Source organism: Mus caroli, chromosome 4, assembly GCF_900094665.2.
Source record: "Mus caroli chromosome 4, CAROLI_EIJ_v1.1, whole genome shotgun sequence".
NCBI lineage: Eukaryota > Metazoa > Chordata > Mammalia > Rodentia > Muridae > Mus > Mus caroli.
The window spans coordinates 104,244,137-104,264,095 of NC_034573.1; the positions used below are offsets into that span (position 1 = coordinate 104,244,137).

The window sequence follows — 19,959 nt, forward strand, 5'->3', positions numbered from 1 at the left end:
TCAACAGAGGAATGGATATGAGAAATGTGGTACATTTGCACAATGGAGTACTACTCAGCTATTGAAAAGAATGAATTTATGAAATTCTTAGGCAAATGGTTGGACCTGGAGGGCATCATCCTGAGTGAAGTAACCCAATCGCAAAAGAACTCACATGATATGTACTCACTGATAAGTGGATATTAGCCCAGAAGCTTAGAATACCCAAGATATAAGATACAATTTGCTAAATGCACGAAACTCAAGAAGAATGAAGACCAAAGTGTGGACCCTGTGCCCCTTCTTACAATTGGGAACAAAACACCCATGGAAGGAGTTACAGAGACAAAGTTTGGAGCTGAGACAAATGGATGGTCCATCTAGAGACTGCCATATCCAGGGACCCATCTCATAATCAGCTTCCAAACGCTGACAACATTGCATACACTAGCAAGATTTTGCTGAAAGGACCCAGACTATGCCTGGGCCTAGCAAACACAGAAGTGGATGCTCACAGTCAGCTATTGGATGGAACACAGGGCTCCCAATGGAGGCTCTAGAGAAAGTACCCAAGGAGCTAAAGGTATCTGCATCCCTATAGGTGGAACAACATTATGAACTAACCAGTACTCCGGAGCTCTTGACTCTAGCTGCATATGTATCAAAAGATGGCCTAGTCGGCCATCACTGGAAAGAGAGGCCTATTGGACATGCAAACTTTATTTGCCCCAGTAAAGGGGAATGCCAGGGCCAAAATAATGGGAATGGGTGGGTCGGGAAGTGGGGGGAAGTGTATGGAGGATTTTTGGGATAGCATTGGAAATGTAATTGAGGAAAATACGTAATAAAAAAATTAAAAAAAAAAGAGTATGCTTTCTTCTTAAGCACCTAAAGGAATATTCTCCAAATGTACCATGTATTCCGTAGCTGGTTTTACAACACATGTGTACAAAGTGTACAAATTCATGGAAACTTAACTATTCTGAATTCAAGGACTATGGGGTCAAGAGAGAGAGAAAAGAAGAGGAGAGAGTGAGAGTGAGAAAGGAAGAGAGAGAGAGAGAGAGAGAGAGAGAGAGAGAGAGAGAGAGAGAGAGAGAAAGAGAAAGAGAGAAAGAGAGAGAGCTCCCTACAATGAAAATGAAAATGAATACATAACATACACACACTATGGGAAACAAAGTAATGCTAAAACGAAAGTTCATAGCACTAAGTGTCTTGTTAAAGAACTTGGAGAAATCTCATACTAACAATTTAATAGCACAACAGAAAGCTCTAAAATAAAAAGAAACGAGTATATCGAAAAGGCAAATAATGCAGAAGTAATCAAATTGAGGGTTGAAATCAATAAAATAGATAAAAAAAAGAAAAAATACAAAGAAACATTCAAACAAAGATATGGTCCTCTGAGAAAATCATCAAGACAGGCAAAACCTTAGCCAAAGTAACTAAAAGTCAGATACAAAATTGCAAGTTAACAAAATCAGGAATGAAAAAGGAGGCATAACAGCAGACATCAAGAATATCCAAAGGACTATTAGGTCATACTTTAAAAACCGGTACTACACCAAATTGGAAAACCCAAAAGATGTGGACAATTCTTTCCATAGATACCACTTACCAAATTTAAGTCATTCTAAGTATTATAAATAGACCTAACTCCTAAGGAAATTGAAGCATCATTAAACGTCTCCCAACCAATAACAGCTTAGTACCAGACAGTTTTAGCACAGAATTCTATCAAACTTTCAAAGAGGAGCTAATACCAATATTTTTTTTTCAAATTATTCCACAAAAGAGAAACTGAAGGAACATTGCCAAATTCATTTTATGAGGCCACAGTCACCCTGATACCTAGCCCACACTAAGACTCAACAAAGAATGAAAATTTCTGACCACTTTTCCTTATGAATATTGATGCAAAAGTACTCAATAAAATACCTCTAACCTGAACCCAAGACCATATCAAAAAGATCATCTAACAAGGTCAAGTAGGCTTCATCCCAGAAATACAAGGATGGTTCAACATATGAAAATTCATCAATGTTATGCACCATATAAACAAACTTAAAGACAAAACAAAGAATCACCACACTAGGTGCTTAAAAGCCGTTTGACAAAATCCAAGAACCCATTTAGATAAATTTATTGGATATTTTAGGGATAAAATGTACATACATAAATATAACAAAAGCAATATACAGCAAGCCGATAGCCAACATCAAATTAAATGGAGAAAGCAACTCCACTAAAACAGGGACAAGATTGTCCATTCTCTCCTTATATATCCAACATATTACTTGAAATTCTAGCTAGAGAAATAGGAAAACTGAAATGGATCATGGAGATACAAATTAGAAAAGAATAGGTCAGTGTATCATTATTCACAGATGATCAGATGCTATACTAAGTGACCCCTAAAATTCAACCAAAGAAATCCCACAGCTGAATGCATTGGCACAGGAGACACTAATCAGCAATGAATTAATAAATGGGACCTCATGACATTAAAAAGCATTTTAAGGCAAAGGCACTGTCAAAATGACAAAATAGCAGCCTATATAATGGGAATATTCCTCAATCCTACATTCAACAGAGGACTGATATCCAAAATATATAAAGAACTCAAAAAATCTAGATATCAACAAACCAAACAACCCAATTAAAATTAGATACAGATCTAAACAGAATTCTTCAAAGAAGAATCTCTAATATCTGAAAAGGACTTAAAAATGTTCAATATTCTTAGCCATGGGGGAAAGGAAAATCAAAAGGACCCTGTGATTTCATCTTACATCATCAGAATGGCTAAGATAAAAACTCAACTGGCAGCTAATATGGGCAAGGAGGTGGAGCAACGGGAACATTCTTCAGATGCTGGTGGGAGTGCAAAATTGTACTGTCACTATGGAAGTCGATTTGGCAGTTTATAAAAAAAAATGGTTACTGATCTACCTCAAGACCTAGCTATATCACAACTTGTCATATATTCAAAGAACACTCCATTCTACCAAAAGAATGCTAGCTCAACTCTGTCCATAGCATCTTTATTAATAATTGCCAAAAATTGGAAACAACCATTGTCACTAAATTGAAGAATGGATAAAGGAAACATGGTACATTTAAACAATGAAGTATTGCTCAGTTATTAAAAACAATGACATCATGGCATTTTCAGGAAAATGGGTGGAATTAGAAAATATCATCCTGAGCAAGGTAACCCAGACCCAGAAAGACAAAATATGGCATATATTCAGGTATAAGTTAATATTAATACAGGATAACTGCACTACTATCCACAGACCCAAAGATATTAACAAACAAGGAGGGCTTAAGGTGGGATATGTGAATTTCACTGAGAAGGTAAAATAGAATAGACATTGTGGGTTAGTGAACTGAGGGAACTAAATGGAGTGAAAGTAGATACTGAAACAGAAGGGATCTGGTAGGAAGTAGATAGTGGGAGTGAGTACTGAAAAGACAATCAGAATTGGGAGGTGACATATATTGGAATAAACTAGAAACCTAGGGTAATGGAAACTCCCAGGAACCTATGAGGGCTACCCTAGCTAAGACTCCTAGCAATAGGAGACACAGATCCTGAAATGGCTATCTCCTCTAACTACGCCAGACTTCCAGTGTAGGAACTGGGACACCAATCCAGCCATAAAACCTTCAACATACAATATGTACTGCCTACAAGATAAGCAAAAGTCAAGATAAAGCAGAAATTGTGGAATACTCCAACCAATAACTGGTACAGCTTGAAACCCACACCCTGAGAGGGAATCCATCCCACATAGCATTAATGATATTCTGTTATACTTGCAGACAGAAGCTTAGCCTAACCATCATCAGAGAGTGTTCATCTACCAACTGATGGAAACAGATCCACAGATCCACATCTAAACATTTGGCAGAGCTTTTTAGACAAAAGAAGGCATGATAATAGTTGCCAGGAGGTCAAGGAGTCCACAAGAAAACCTACATAATCAACTAACCTTGGAACTCACAGAAACTGAATCACCTACTAGGGAGCATTCTTGGGACTGACATAAGGCCTCTGAATATATGTAACAGTTGTACAACTTGGCCTCCATGTGTGAGCAGAAACTATCCTTGACTGATACCTGACTTTGGGAACCTTTGCCCTTTCTGGGCTGCCTCTTCTGGCCTCAATAGGAGAAGATGAGCCTAGTTTTATTGAAAGTTGATATGCCAATGTAGGTATATATCTATGGGAAGCATCCTCTTTTCTGAAAAATAGGGTTGGAGGAGTGGATGGAAGTATTTATTCTAGAGGGGGAAGAGCTTGGAAGAGAAGAGGAAGGAGAAAGTGTAGTTGGAATGTAAAGTAAATGAATTAACTAATTAAAAATTTTTAAGAATGTCTTTTTTGGCTCATGATCTTAGACAGGTTATTCTAAAGTTGTCTTGCTCTTTTGTTTCTGGACTACTGATGAGTCAAACACTGTGGAGGGTAAAAGGATGTCTTGAACTGCTGGTTCAGAGCTTGTGTATATTGATCTGAGACAAAGAGAACAACAAAATGGATTACTTTTATTCAATACTGACCAGTCATGCCAGAGGAGTGACTATCACATCAAATCTCCTCCTTATCAACACACATTGAACTTAAAGCTAATGAGAACTCCAGTGTATTCTATGATAAGGATCACCAGTCTTTCACAGACTGCCAGAATTTTTTATGGTTTAGACTTTGTTTTTATGTCTCCCTCTATTATCTGACATGGGACTGAAGGCGATTTCCTGTCTATCTGTGTGTAACCATCCAACTTCTATGCCTTTAAGCTGACTTGTCATCACTTTGATGCTTCCTGGTGTTTTCATCTATCTTTTCATTTAGAATATGACATTTTCATTGTTACCTTGACTCCCCTTAACCACAAAGACACATACCGAAAAATTCCAATCTTCTTTTTACACCAGAAGTTATACATCTTGTTTTCCAGATGAGACAAAACAAGGTTTGAAAGAAAAATAATATTCAAGGGTTCAAATCTAGAAATAGTTTATGTGGAAGTGATATGACTTTTGAACCCTTAATGTGCAATACAGATTGAGAGCTTATTGTCAAATTATTACAACACTTTCTTTAAGATTTACTCTATCTATCTATCTATCTATCTATCTATCTATCTATCTATCTATCTATCTATCTATCTATCTACGTGTGTGTGTGTGTGTGTGTGTAGGTGACTATCTGTGAGTATATCTGACCACATACATACAAGTCCGTGTGGAGTCCAGAGAGAACATTGGATTTCCTAGAGCTGAATTTATAGAGTTGTGATTCATTTGGTATGGGTGCTAGGAAGCTAACAGGTCATCAAAGAGAACAAATGGTCTTAACTTCTGAGCCTTCTAACCAACCATAATGCTTTTCTTTAAAGTATTCTCCATAGCATCCAGTATTTTTCTGATTTTCAGCAATTCAAATAATGCAACTTTATAGCAATTTGTAGCATGTAACATAACTTCACATTTATTATTTCACTAAATTCTCTCCGTAATTTGACTCCTTGATTAAAACAATTGATATTTGATAGAACCAAGTCATAAAAGCTTACCTGGTAGGACAATGCTTCTTTTTTTCTCCTGACTAGTTGTTACATTGTAAATGGAGCAAGTAATAGGACTTTGAACTCTGTTCTTCAGAAGAATGCTGCTCTTCAAATACAATAACCCAGCTCTATCCTGAGAGTCAAATGTGGTTGAATGTGGAATTATATTCCCTTTGCTGTCTCTCCATGTCATCTCAGCAGGTGGGATCAAGCTTCCTGAAGTACACTCCAAGAGTACCCCTTCTGTATCTGGAACCTGAATGTTAATCTGTATATCCAAGCTCATAGCTAGGAAGAAGAGAAAAGTGTTACTATGATTCAGTGTAAATTCAAGAGTTGAAAAGTTGGTAAAAGTGGTCATTCCCAGTGGTGTGCTGCTTGTGTCCCATTGGGAATGTGGATAGTCACAATTAGGGCAAAAGCAGTACTCTAAGTCAAACACACACTGGGAAGATATAAAAACATAATCAGAGAAAAATGATAAATTAGACTTCATAAATTTAGTAATTTCTGTAGATCAGGATATGAGCAAAAAGGGAAAGCCATGAAATAGAAAATATCCACACTATATCTGGGAAAGGAACTGTGTTCAAACTAGATGACAGGCATTATATATCAAGTTTAGTATCTAAAATGTGAAAACACTAGAGAACATATTTGTTTAAAGAGATATCATAATGATATCATTAAGAATATGTAAGGATGTTCAACATTATCACCAACCAGTGAAATGCAAAACAGGACCTCACTGAGACATACTTGACCCCCATTAGAAAGTTGAAGAAGCAGAACTAACATTGCCACAGATAAAAAGACAGAGAACACTTTATATATGAAAGTGTCTATATATATATATATATATATATATATATATATATATAGATAGATAGATAGATAGATATAGATATATAGATATATATATATATAGAGAGAGAGAGAGAGAGACTCAAAGTAATATAAACAATAAAAACAAATACAAATACTAATACTGAAAACAAATGCAAAAGAATAAATAAACTCCTGTCATATGATAAATAAATAATAGTGAGTAATTTTGGCCATTAAAGAGATTGTTAAAAATGAAATAATATAGTAATGTTTGTGATTTATCTAAGGCAATGAAAGTTAGACATTTGATAACCTTGGCAATAAGAGTATGGTATTGACTAGGAAAGATTAATAAAACATTTTGAGCTGCTGAAAATATTCAGTATCTATATAGTCAAAGAATAAGATCGTGAGTGTGTCTACAAGCAAAAATTCACGAAGTTGTACATTTTATGTATTTATCTGTGTGTTACATATATCTCACTTCAAAAAGAAAAACAATTTCAAGACAACAAAATTCCTATCTCTGCACTGTCTATTTTGGCATTTACATCATCATATCTTGAGCTTAGTCACTGAAGCAAGTTCTTTTGAAAGTTAGACTAGTATGCAAATAGCATATATAGGTTCTAAAATAGATTTTAAAAATAATTTATTAATGCATACATTTAGAGTTTTTGTTACCAGAATTCTAAGTAATATAGTAATGAATGTGAATGTGAAAACTGCCACAACTTCCCAACTGGAGAGACAACACTTAATGGTGGATAAATTATAAAACCACTTCCCAAAATTAATGAAAACTTCAACAGAATAAGCAGCTGGAGTATCAAAACAGAAAAATAACAAAGTGCAGAGAGGTGCACAATGTATCTGCTTTTGTGTAGTTTACTTATTGTGGGAAGAAACTAATTATTTTCTTTCCTTTAAAAAATTTAAGATAATGATGGATAATCAGAATTCTCAGCCCAAGGGGATGAAAATAAAGTTGGATTAAGCCCATCTCATATTTCAGTTATTATAATTACATAGAAAAGGAACTAGTGAGCATTTGGAGGTCTGTAAGAGCTCGGGGAGCCCTACACTAAGGGAGTTTAGCACCCGCCAGTGCAGAAACTTCACTAAAGGAAGTGCTCCTTTAAGGGCCACAACAAAGTAGAGGGAACTATTCTGAGTACAGACAGAGGTGTCAATAAACTCTATAAAGCTCAATCAATTCAATAAAATATAATTAAATTACAAGGGATTTTTGCAGAGGTTCATGTGACCTGATAGATCAACACTCAAATTTCCATTTATACATATATGAATGTTTATATGTAATAATTTAAATTACTGGCATTGAATTAATATTTCATTTTAATGATATATTTTAATGTCTTTCATTATTATGTTCAGTATGTTTACATAATAGGACAGAGTTAAATTTATTTTGATTGATCACATGACGGAGTTCTCCACAACTATAAAATCAATAGCAAAATATTCTTATAAAATTATTTAAAATTCATATTTTAAAAGAAATTTGCAAAACATGTTCATAGTATATTTGGATTTATTGAAATTTATACAGAGATACATACGTGCATTCATACATCCATATGTGCATGCATATATATATATGTATATATATATATATATTCGTGTGTGTATGCATTTATGTTTTATATGTGGTGTACATATGTGATATAATCTCAGACATTGTTATACAAAAAGCAAATTATATTAGCTTCTTTGGAGATTAACTCATTATTTCATTCCCTATTTTCCTTTCCTCCCTTGAGCCCGTCCCATGTACCCCTTGGTCTCTCTCTTAATTTGTAGCCTCTTAAAATTATTTTTAAAATAATTGTTTCAAATACGCTTTTAGTTGTTTTGTTTTAGTAGGTTGGTTTGTGAAAAAAATCTCAGTATATAGTTCTAATTGGCCTGAAACTTCTGATGTACACCAAGCAGGTTTTAACTCACAAAGATTCACCTCTCTTTGCCTTTCAGGTGTTAGGATTAAAGACTACCTCTTCAGTTGGTTGACAATTTTCTTTGCTGAACATAAACACTTAACTTCATGAAGTCCCATTTGCCTATCCTTGGCCTTATTCCCTATGCTACTTGGTGGTAAAGACTACAAAAGTCAGTTTTGTTTCTACATTGAAGAAAAAAATATTAAAAAATGACAAAGCTTTGCAAACATGATTTCACAGCAGCTGTAAAAACCTGCACTGGGTCTGCTTAAGACTGGGCCTGCTGTTTCCAGTTTCCATCTGCACCCAGAAACAGATCCTGTGCTACGACCCTCTACACCCCAATCCCACCCAGAGAAATCATGACACCCAGGAATGTGGACACACCCATGCTCAGAGGTGAGACCAACAGAATCACCCAATACCTGGCCCAAAATTGGATCTGACACCCAAAAACCCAGGGAACACAGGAACCAATTTACAGCCAGGGACAGGATGCTTCTGGTTTCCATCTGCACCCAGGAGCAGGTTCTATACTACAGCCTTTCACAACCCAATCCCACCCAAAGAAAACTTGATTCCCAGAAGTGCTGACATACCTGGGCTTATGGGCTCACCGGCAGGAAGGGCTGAAAGGTTAGAGACAGCAAGGCCAGCTAACACCAGAGGACACCAGAAGTTGAAAGGAAAGTACAAGAATATAACCAACAGAAACCAATATTACTTGACATGATCATAACCCAGTTCTTCCAACACAGAAAGGACTAGATACAATAATACACTGGGAAAAGCAAAATTCTGATCTAAAATCCCTTCTCATGTTGCTGAGAAAGGACTTTGAGTAGGACATAAAGAAATACAGAACACAGGAAAACAGGTAGAAGTCCTTAAAGAGGAAACCCATAAATCCCTTAAAGAAATATAGGAAAACACAACCAAACAGGTGAAAATGTTGAACAAAACCATCTAAGATCTAAAAATGGAAAGAAAAATGAAATGGAAAGAGAAACAATAAAGAAATCACAAAGGTAGACAACTCTGGACATAGAAAACCTAGAAACCATAGAAAGAGATCAGGAGTCATAGATGCAAGCATAATAAACAGAATTCAAGAGAAAGAAGGGAGAATCTCATGTTCAAATGATACCATAGAAAACATTGTTTCAACATCAATGAAAATGTAAAGATCCTAACACGAAACATCCAGGAAATCCAGGACACAATGAGAAGACCAAACATAAGGATCATTTGTATAGAAGAGAGTGAAGAGTCCCAACTTAAAGGGCCAGTAAATAGCTTCAACAAAATTATAGTAGAAAACTTCACTAACCTAAAGAAAGATGCCAGTGAACATACAAGAAGCCTACAGAACTCCAAATAGACTGGTCCAGAAAAGAAATTCCTCCTATCACATAATAATAAAAACACCCAAATGGACAAAACAAAGAAAGAATATTAAAAGCAATAAGGGAAAAAGGTCAAGTAACTTATAAAGGCAAACTTATCATAATTTTAACACACTTCTCACCAGAGACTGTAAAAGCCAGATGATCCTAGGCAGATGTCATAGAGATCCTAAGAGAACACAAATAACAAACCAGGCTACTATACCCAGCAAAATTCTCAATTAACATAGATAGAGAAATCAAGATATTCTATCAGCAAATGAAATTAAACAATATTTTCCCACAAATACAGCTCTACAAACAATAATAGAGAGAAACGTCCACAATAACAAGGGAAACTGCACCCCCCCATAAAGCAAGAAATTAATCTTCTCACAACAAACCCAAAAGAAGAGAGCCATACAAACATAGTTCTACCTCTAACAACAAAAATAATAGGAAGCAACAATCATTAGTCCTTAATATCTCTTGTCTTCAATGAACACAATTCCACAATTAAAAGACATAGACTAACAAACTGGAAACTTAAAAGGACACAGCATTTTGCTACATAAGGAAAGCACAACTCAATAACAAATACACAACCTCAAAGTAAAACTTTGGAAAAAAAATCCAAACAAATGGTCCCAAGAACCAGGCCAAAGTACCCATTCTAATATCGAATAAAATTGACTTTCAAAAAAAAGTTATCAAAAATTGCACTGGATCATCTTGGGTGCAGAATTGGCGGACATGCCCTCCCGCCCCCCCCCAACCGAGGACTCTCCACGTGATCTTAGGATCACTGGTGAGTGGAAAACAACATCTGTTCCAATCCAATTGAGATGGGCCTGTGACAACAGGAACAAGGACACCAGAGCCGTTACTAACCAGAGACTTGGGTACCTTTTGATCAGTTCTGGTTTACCTTGGTTTCAAACAGACCAGACAGCTCCAAGATACTCAAAGTAGTCACCACTTCCAGGCACTGTAACATGCCCAGGATCTTAGGACAAGAGGATCCCAGGGTAAAAGGAGCTGGGTCACACTAGTATTTCAGGGTCTCAGAGGAAGCTTGACTGCCAAAAACTATGACACATCCAGAATCTCAGGTTCACAGAAACACATAATCAAAGGATCACAGAGAAAGCTGGACTCTGAGGAGTCCTGAATCAACTGGGATTATACGAAGGACAGGCTCCAATCAGATATATTGAGGGCATCGAGCACTTGAGATAATTAGACAGAAGAGGTAAGCATAAGAACACAAGCAACAGAAACCAAGGTTACTTGGCATCATCAGAATCAAACTCTCCCACCTTAGCAAGTCCTGGATACACCCTCATACCAGAAAAGAAAGACATGGATCTAAAGTCACTTCTCGTGATGATGATGGAGGACTTTAAGAAGGAAATATAGGAAAACACAGGTACGCAGCTAGAAGCCCTTAAAGAGGAAACACAAAAATCCCTTAGAGAGTTACAGTAAAACACTACCAAGCAGGTGACGGAATTGAACAAAACCATCCAGGATCTAAAAACATAAGTAGAAACAATAAAGAAAACTCAAAGGGAGACAACTCTGGAGATAGAAACCCTAAGAAAGAAAGCAGGAACCATAGATGTGAGCACCAGCAAAAGAATACAAGAGAAGGAAGAGAGAATCTCAGGTGCATAACATTCCATAGGTAACATTGACACAACAATCAAAGAAAATGCAAAATGCAAAAAGATCCCAACTCAAAACATCCAGGAATTCCAGGACACAATGAGAAAACCAAGCCTACGGATAATAGGAGTAGATGAGAATGAAGATTTTCAACTTAAAAGGCCAGCAAATATCTTCAACAAAATTATAGAAGAAAACTCCCCATACCTAAAGAAAGAGATGGCAAGAACATACAAGAAGACCACAGAACACCAAATAGACTGGACCAGAAAAAATCCTCCAGAAACACAATAATCAGAACAACAAGTGCACTAAATAAAGACAGAATATTAAAAGCAATAAGGGAAAAGGGTCAAATAACGTATAAAGGCAGACCTATTAGGACTAAACCAGATTTCTCACCGGGACTATGAAAGCCAGAAGATCCTGGTCTGATGTTATTCAGACCCTAAGAGAACATAAATACCAGCCCAGGCTACTATACCCAGCAAAACTCTCAATTACCATAGATGGAAAAACCAAAGTATTCCATAACAAAACCAAATTCACACAATATCTTTCCATGAATCCATCCCTTCAAAGGATAATAACGGGAAAACACCAATGCAAGGACAGAAACTATGCCCTAGAAAAAGCAAGAAAGTAATCCTGCAACAAACCTAAAGGAAGAGAGCCACAAGAACAGAATAGCAACAGCAACAATTAAAATAACAGGAAGCAACAATTACTTTTCCTTAATATCTCTTAATATCAATGAACTCAATTCACCAATAAAAAGACAGAATAACAGACTGGCTATACAAACAGGACCCAACATTTTGTTCCTTACAGGAAACCCATCTCAGGGAAAAAGACAGACACTACCTTAGAGTAAATGGCTGGAAAACAATTTTCCAAGCAAACTGTCTGAAGAAACAAGCTGGAGTAGTCATTCTAATATCAAATAAAATCAACTTCCATGCCAAAGTTATCAAAATATACAAGGAGGGCCACTTCATACTCATCGAAGGGGAAGATCTCCCAAGATGAACTCTCAATTCTCAATATTTATGCTCCAAATGCAAGGGAAGACACATTCATTAAAGAAACTGTAGTAAATCTCAAAGCACACATTGTACCTCACACAATACTATCAGAAGACTTCAACACCCCACTCTCATCAATGGACAGATCCTGGAAACAGAAAGTAAACACAGACACAGTGAAACTAACAGAACTTATGAAACAAAACTTAACAGATATCTACAGAACATTTTATCATAAAACAAAAGGATATACCTCCTTCTCAGAACCTCATGTACCTTCTCCAAATTTGACCATATACTTGGTCACAAAACAGGCCTCAACAGATACAAAAAATATTGAAACTGTCCCATGCATTCTATCACATCACCATGGACTAAGTAAGATCTTCAATAACAACATAAATAATACAAAGCCAACATTCACATGGAAATTGAACAACATTCTCCTCAATGATACCCTGGTCAAGGAAGAAATAAAGAAAGAAATTAAACATTTTTTTAGAGTTTAATGAAGATGAAACCAAAACATACCAAACTTATGGGTCTCAATGAAAGCATTCCTGAGTGGAAACCTCATTTCTCTGAGTGCCTCCAAAAAGAAACTAGACAGAGCATACACTAGCAGCTTGGCAGCACACCTAAAAGCTCTAGAACAAAAGGAAGCAAATTCATTCAAGAGGAGTAGACAGCAAGAAATAATCAAACTCATGAGGGAAATCAACCAAGCTGAAACAAAAAGAAGTACTCAAAGAATCAACCAAACCAGGAGCTGGTTCTTTACGAAAATCAACAAGTTAAATTATCCCTTAGCCACACTCACTAGAGGGCACTGGGACATCATCCTAATTAACAAAATCAGAAATGAAAGGGACACATAACAACAGATATTCAGGAAATCCAAAACACTGTCAGATACTTCTACAAAAGGCTATACTCAACAAAAGAGAAAAACCTGGATGAAATGGACAAATTTCTAGACAGATAGCAGGTATCAAGGTTAAAGCAGGATCAGATTAATGACCTAAACAGTCCTATATCCTCTAAAGAAATATAAGCACTCATTAATAGTCTCCCAAGCAAAAACAGCCCAGGACAAGATGGGTTTAGTGCAGAGTTCTATCAGATCTTCAAAGAAGACCTAATTGCAGTTCTTCTCAAACTACTCCATAAAATAGAAACAGAAGGTACTCGATGTGATTCATTCTATGAAGCCATAATTACTCTGATACCTAAACCACATAAAGACCCAAAAAAGATATAGAACTTCAGACCAATTATAAATATCGATAAAAAAATACTCAATAAAATCTTTGCAAACCGAATCCAAGAACACATCAAAATGATAATCTATCATGACCAAGGAGGCTTCATCCTAGGGCTACAGGGATGGTTTAATATAGGGAAATCCATCAATGTAATCTACAATAAAAACAAACTCCAAGAAAAAAAACCACATGATCATCTCTTTAGATGCTGAGAAAGCATTTGAAAAAAACCAACACCCATTCATGATAAAAGTCTTGGAAAGATCAGGAATTCAAGCCCATACCTAAGCATGATAAAAGCAATCTACAGCAAACCAGTAGCTAACATCAAGGTAAATGGAGAGAAGACAGAATCAATCCCACTAAAATCAGGGACTAGACAAGGCTGCCCACGTTCTCCCTACCTATTCAATATAGTACTTGAAGTCCTAGCCAGAGCAATTCAACAACAAAAGGAGATCAACAGGATATAAATTGGAGAGGAAGAAGTCAAAATATCAGTATTTGCAAGTATAAGATAGTATATATAAGTGACCCCAAAAATTCCACCAGAGAACTCCTAAACGTGATAAACAGCTTCAGTGAAGTAGCTGGATATAAAATTAACTCGAACAAATCAGTGGCCTTACTCTACATAAAGGATAAACAGGCTGAGAAAGAAATTAGGGAAATAACACCCTTCACAATAGTCACATATAATATAAAATACCTTGGTGTGACTCTAACTGAGGAAGTGAAAGATCTGCATGATAAGAACTTCAAGTCTCTGAAGAAAAAAATCAAAGAAGATCTCAGAAGATGGAAGGATTTCCTATGCTCATGGATTGGCAGGATCAATATAGTGAAAATGGCTATCTCCCGAAAGCAATCTACACATTCAATGCAATCCTCATCAAAATTCCAACTCAATTCTTCAAGGGATTAGAAAAGGCAATTTGCAAATTCATCTGGAATAACAAAAAAACCTAGGATATCAAAAACTCTTCTCAATGGTTAAAAAAACAAAACAAACAAACAAACAAACAAACAAAACAAAAACAAACAACTCTGGTGGAATCACCATGCCTAACCCAAAGCTGTACTACAGAGCAAGTGTGATAAAAACTCCATGATACTGGTATAGTGCCAGACAAGTAGACCAATGGAATAGAATTGAAGACACAGAAATGAACCCACACACCTATGGTCACTTGATCTTTGACTAGGGATCTAAAACCATCCAGTGGAAAAAAAAAGAGAGCACCTTCAACAAATGGTGGTGGCACAACTGGTGGTTATTATGTAGAAGAAAGTGAATTGATCCATTCTTTTCTCCTTGTACTTGGTCAAGTCTAAGTGGATCAGGGAACTCCATGTAAAACCAGAGACACTGAAACTTATAGAGGAGAAAATGTGGAAAAGCCTTGAAGATATGGACACAGGGGAAAAAATCCTGAATAGAACAGCAATGGCTTTTGTTATAAGATCGAGAATTCATACATGGGACCACATAAAATTGCAAAGCTTCTTAAGTCCAAAGAAACTGTCAATAAGACAAAAACGCCACCAACAGATTGGGAAAGGATCTTGACCATTCCTAAATCACATAGGTAAATAATATCGAATATATATAAAGAACTCAAGAAGATGGACTCCAGAAATCCAAATAACAACATTACAAAATGGGTCACAGAGCTAAACAAAGAATTCTCAACTGAGGAATACCGAATGGCTGAGAAGCACGTGAAAAAATGTTCAACATTCTTAACCATCAGGGAAATGCAAATCAAAACAACGCTGAGATTCCACCATACACCAGTAAGAATGGCTAAGATAAAAAATTCATTTGAAAGCAGATGTTGTCAAGGATGTGGAGAAAGAGCAACACTCCTTCATTGTTGGTGGGATTTCAAGCTTGTACAAACACTCTTGAAATCTATCTGGCAGTTTCTTAGAAAATTGGACATAGTACTACTTGAGGATCCAGCAATATCTCTTCTGGGAATGCATCCAGAAGCCGTTCCAACTGGTAATATGAACACATGCTCCACTATGTTCATAGCAGCCTTATTTATAATAGCCAAAAGCTGGAAAGAACCCAGACGCCCCTCAACAGAGTAATGGATACAAGAAATGTGATACATTTACACAATGGAGTACTACTCAGCTAGTGAAGAGAATGAATTTATGAAATTCCTAGGCAAATGGATGGATCTGATGGGTATCATCCTGAGTGTGGTAACCCAATCACAAAAGAACTCACATGATATGCACTCACTGATAAGTGGATATTAGCCCAGAAACTTAAGAATACCCAAGGTACAATTTGCAAAACACATGAAACTCAAGAACAAAGACCAAAGTGTGGAGACTTTGCCCCTTCTTAGAATTGGGAACAATACATCCATGGAAGGAGTTACTGAGACAACGTTTGGAGGTGAGATGAAAGGATGAACCATACAGAGACTGCCCCACCCCTGGGTCCATCCCATAATCAGTCACCAAACGCAGACACTATTGGATACACCAGCAAGATGTTGCTGAAAGGACCCTGATATAGCTGTCTCTTGTGAGGCTACACCATTGCCTGGCAAACACAGAACTGGATGCTCACAGTCAGCTATTGGATGGAACACTAGGTCCCTAATATGGAAAGCCAGAGAAAGTACCCAAGGAGCTGAAGGGGTCTACAACCCTATAGATGGAACATCAATATGGACTAAGCAGTACCCCCAGAGCTCGTGTCTCTACCTGCATATTTAGCAGAAGATGGCCTAGTCGGCCATCACTGGGAAGAGAGGACCCTTGGTCTTGCAAACTTTATATGCCCCAGTTCAGGGGAAACACCAGGACCAAGAAGTGGGAGTGGGTGTGTAGGTGAGCGGGGTGGGGGAGGTTATAGAGGACTTTAGGAATAGCATTTGAAACGTAAGTGAAGTGAATACCCAATAAAAATTTGGAAAAAAAATCATAAGTAAGGACAGTTCATCCTCATCAAAGGAAAAATCTACCAAGATAACATCTCAATTCTGAACATCTATGTCTCAAATGGAAGTGTATTCACATTTGTAAAAGAAAAAATACTAAAGCTCAAGACATACATTGCACTTTACACAATAATAGTGGGAGAATTCTACACTCCACTCCCACAATGGACCGATCATGGAAACAGAACCTAACAAAGACACATTTAATGTAACAGAAGCTATGAACCAAATGGATTTAACAGATATCTATAGAACATTTCACCCCCAAACAAAATAATATACTTTCTTCTTAGCACCCCATGGTGCATTTCCAAAGTTGGCCATATAATTGGACACAAAACAAGCCCCAACTGATAAATGAATATTGAAATTATCCCAAACATCATATCAGATCACTACAGACTAAGGCTGGTCTTCAATAATAAGAAAAATAACAGAAAGCCCATATACACATGGAAGCTGAACAACATTATACTCAATGATATTTTGGCCAAGGATGATGTAAAGAAAGAAATTAAAGGCTTTTTAGACTTTAACAAAAATGAGAGCATAGCATACCCAAACTTATAAGACACAATGAAAGCAGTACTAAGAGGAAAACTCACAGCTACGAGTGCCTCCAAAAAGAAACTGGAAAGAGCATATACTAGGAGCTTGACAGCACATCTAAAAGCTCTAGAACAAAAAAAAGCCAATACATGTAAGAGGAGTAGGCTGCGGGAAATAAAATTCTGGGCTGAAATCAACCAAGCAGAGACAAAAACAATTATACAAAGAATAAAAAAACCAAACCAAAACAAACAAACAAACAAACCGAGGAACTGGTTCTTTGAGAAAATCAACAAGATAGATAAACTCTTAGTAATACTAACCAGAGGGCAAAGAGAGAGTACCCAAATTTACAAAATCAGAAATAAAAGGGAGACATAACAACAGACACTGAAAAAATTCCAAAAACTATCAGTTCCTACTACAAAAGCCTACATTCGATTAAACTGGAAAATCTATATAAAAAGAACAATTTTCTAGACAGATACCAAGTACCAACATTACATCAGGATTAGATAAACCAAATAGATGGTCCATTAACCCCTAAACAAATAGAAGCATTTATTAAAAGTTTCCCAATCAAAAAATGTTCTGGACCAGATGGTTTTAGAGAGGAAATCTATTAGACCTCCAAAGAAGAACTAATACCAATATTTTTAAAACTACTGCACAAAAGAGAAACAGAAGGAGCACAATCTAATTCATTCTATGAAGCCACAGATATGCTGATACCTAAACCACACAAAGACCACACAAAGAAGAACTTCAGACACATTTCTTTTTTGAATATTAATGAAAAAATACTCAATAAAGTTCAGGGAAAACAAATCAATGAATACAACAAAACAATCATTCAATATGATCAAGTAGGCCTTATCCCAGGGATGCACGGATGGTGCAATATAGAGAAATTCATCAACATAATCCACTATATAAACAAACTAAAAGAAAAAAAAAACATGTGATCATCTAATTAGATGCTGAAAAATACAGCACCCTTCATGTTAAATGTCTTGGAAAGATCAGGAATTTGAGACCAATACCTAAATATAATAAAAGCAATACACAGAAAACCAATAGCATACATCAAACTAAATGGAGAAATATTGAAGCAATCCCACTAAAATCAGGAAATAGACAAGTTTGAACACTATTTCCCTATCTATTCAATACAGTACTTGAAGTTCTAGACAGAGCAACAAATTTGAAATGAAGAAGCCAAGATATCACTATTTGATATGACATTATATGTAAGTGTTCCAAACAAATACCACCAGAAAAATCCTACAGCCGAGAAGCAACTTCAGCAAAGTTATTGGATATAGAATTAACTCAAACAAATAAGTAGCCCTCCTCTACTCAAAGGATAAAAAAGCTAAGAAAGAATTTAGGGAAACAACACCCTAAAAAATAGTCACAAATAATATAACATATCTTGTTCTGACTCTAACCAAGAACGTGAAAGATGTGTATGACAAGAACTTCAAGTATCTGAAGAAAAGAAGACTTTATAAGGTATAAAGATCTTCCATTTTCATGGATCAGCAAGATTAACATAGTCAAAATGGTGATCTTACCAAAGGCAATCTACAGATTCAATGCAATACCCATCAAAATTCCAACTCAATTCTTTGTGTGTGTTTATTTCTTTTTTATTAGATAATTTCTTTATTTACATTTCAAATGTTATCCCCATTCCTAGTTTCTCCTCTGAAAATCCCCATCCTCTTTCCCTTCCCCTCCTCCCCAACCCACCCACTATCACTTCCTGACCCAGGCATTCCCCTATAGTGGGGCATAGAACCTTCACAGGGCAAAGGAACTCTCCTCCCATTGATGATTGACTAGGCCATTCTCAGCTACATATGCAGCTCGAGCCATGAGTCCTTCTGTGTGTTTTCTTTGATTCAGGAAGCTCTGGGGTTACTGGTTAGTTCATATTGTTGTTCCTCCTAGGGGCTTGCAAACCCCTTCAGCTTCTTGGGTACTTTCTTTAGCTCTTTCATTGGGGACCCTGTGCTCCATCTAATGGATGACTGTGATCATCCACTTGAGTATTAGTCAGGCACTGGAAGGACCTCTCAGGAGATAGCTATATCAGGCTCCTGTCAGTGAACTCTTGTTGGCACCTGCAATACTGTCTGAGTTTGGTGGTTATTTATGGGATGGTTCCCCAGGTTGGGCAGTTTCTGGATGGCCATTCTGAACTTTGTCTCTGTAACTCTTGCCTTGGATATTTTGTTCCCATTTCTAAGATGGACAGATATATCCACACTTTGGTCTTCCTTCCTCTTGAGTTTCATGTATTTTGCAAATTGTAGGTTTGAAATTCTGAGCTTCTAGACTTATATCTACTTATTAGTGAGTGAACATCATGTGTGTTCTTCTGTGATTGGGATACCTCCCTTAGGATGAAATTTATAGAGGAGAAAGTGGGGAAGAGCCTTGAAGATATGGGCAAAGGGGAAAAATTCCTAAACAGAATGGCAATGGCTCATGCTGTAAGAACAAAAATTGAAAAATGGGACCTCATAAAATTTTAAAGCTTCTGTAGGGCAAAGGAAACTGTCATAAAGGCAATACAGCAACCAACCGATGGGGAAAAGATTTTTATCAATCCCAAATCTGATAGGGGCTAATATCATTGATATATATATATTGATATATTGATATATTGATATATTGATATATTGATATATTGATATATTGATATATTGATATATTGATATATTGATATATTGATATATT

General features: G+C 36.4%; 1 protein-coding gene across 1 annotated transcript in view; it reads right to left on the reverse strand.

Annotated features, from left to right (window-relative positions):
* LOC110293524 (selection and upkeep of intraepithelial T-cells protein 10) overlaps positions 1 to 19,959 on the reverse strand; it is a 67,268-nt gene that overhangs the window by 33,728 nt on the left and 13,581 nt on the right. The window contains exon 3 of the mRNA XM_021161370.1: positions 5,571 to 5,852. Within this exon, the coding sequence (XP_021017029.1) occupies positions 5,571 to 5,852 (282 nt within the window). The remainder of the gene's footprint in view (positions 1 to 5,570; positions 5,853 to 19,959) is intronic.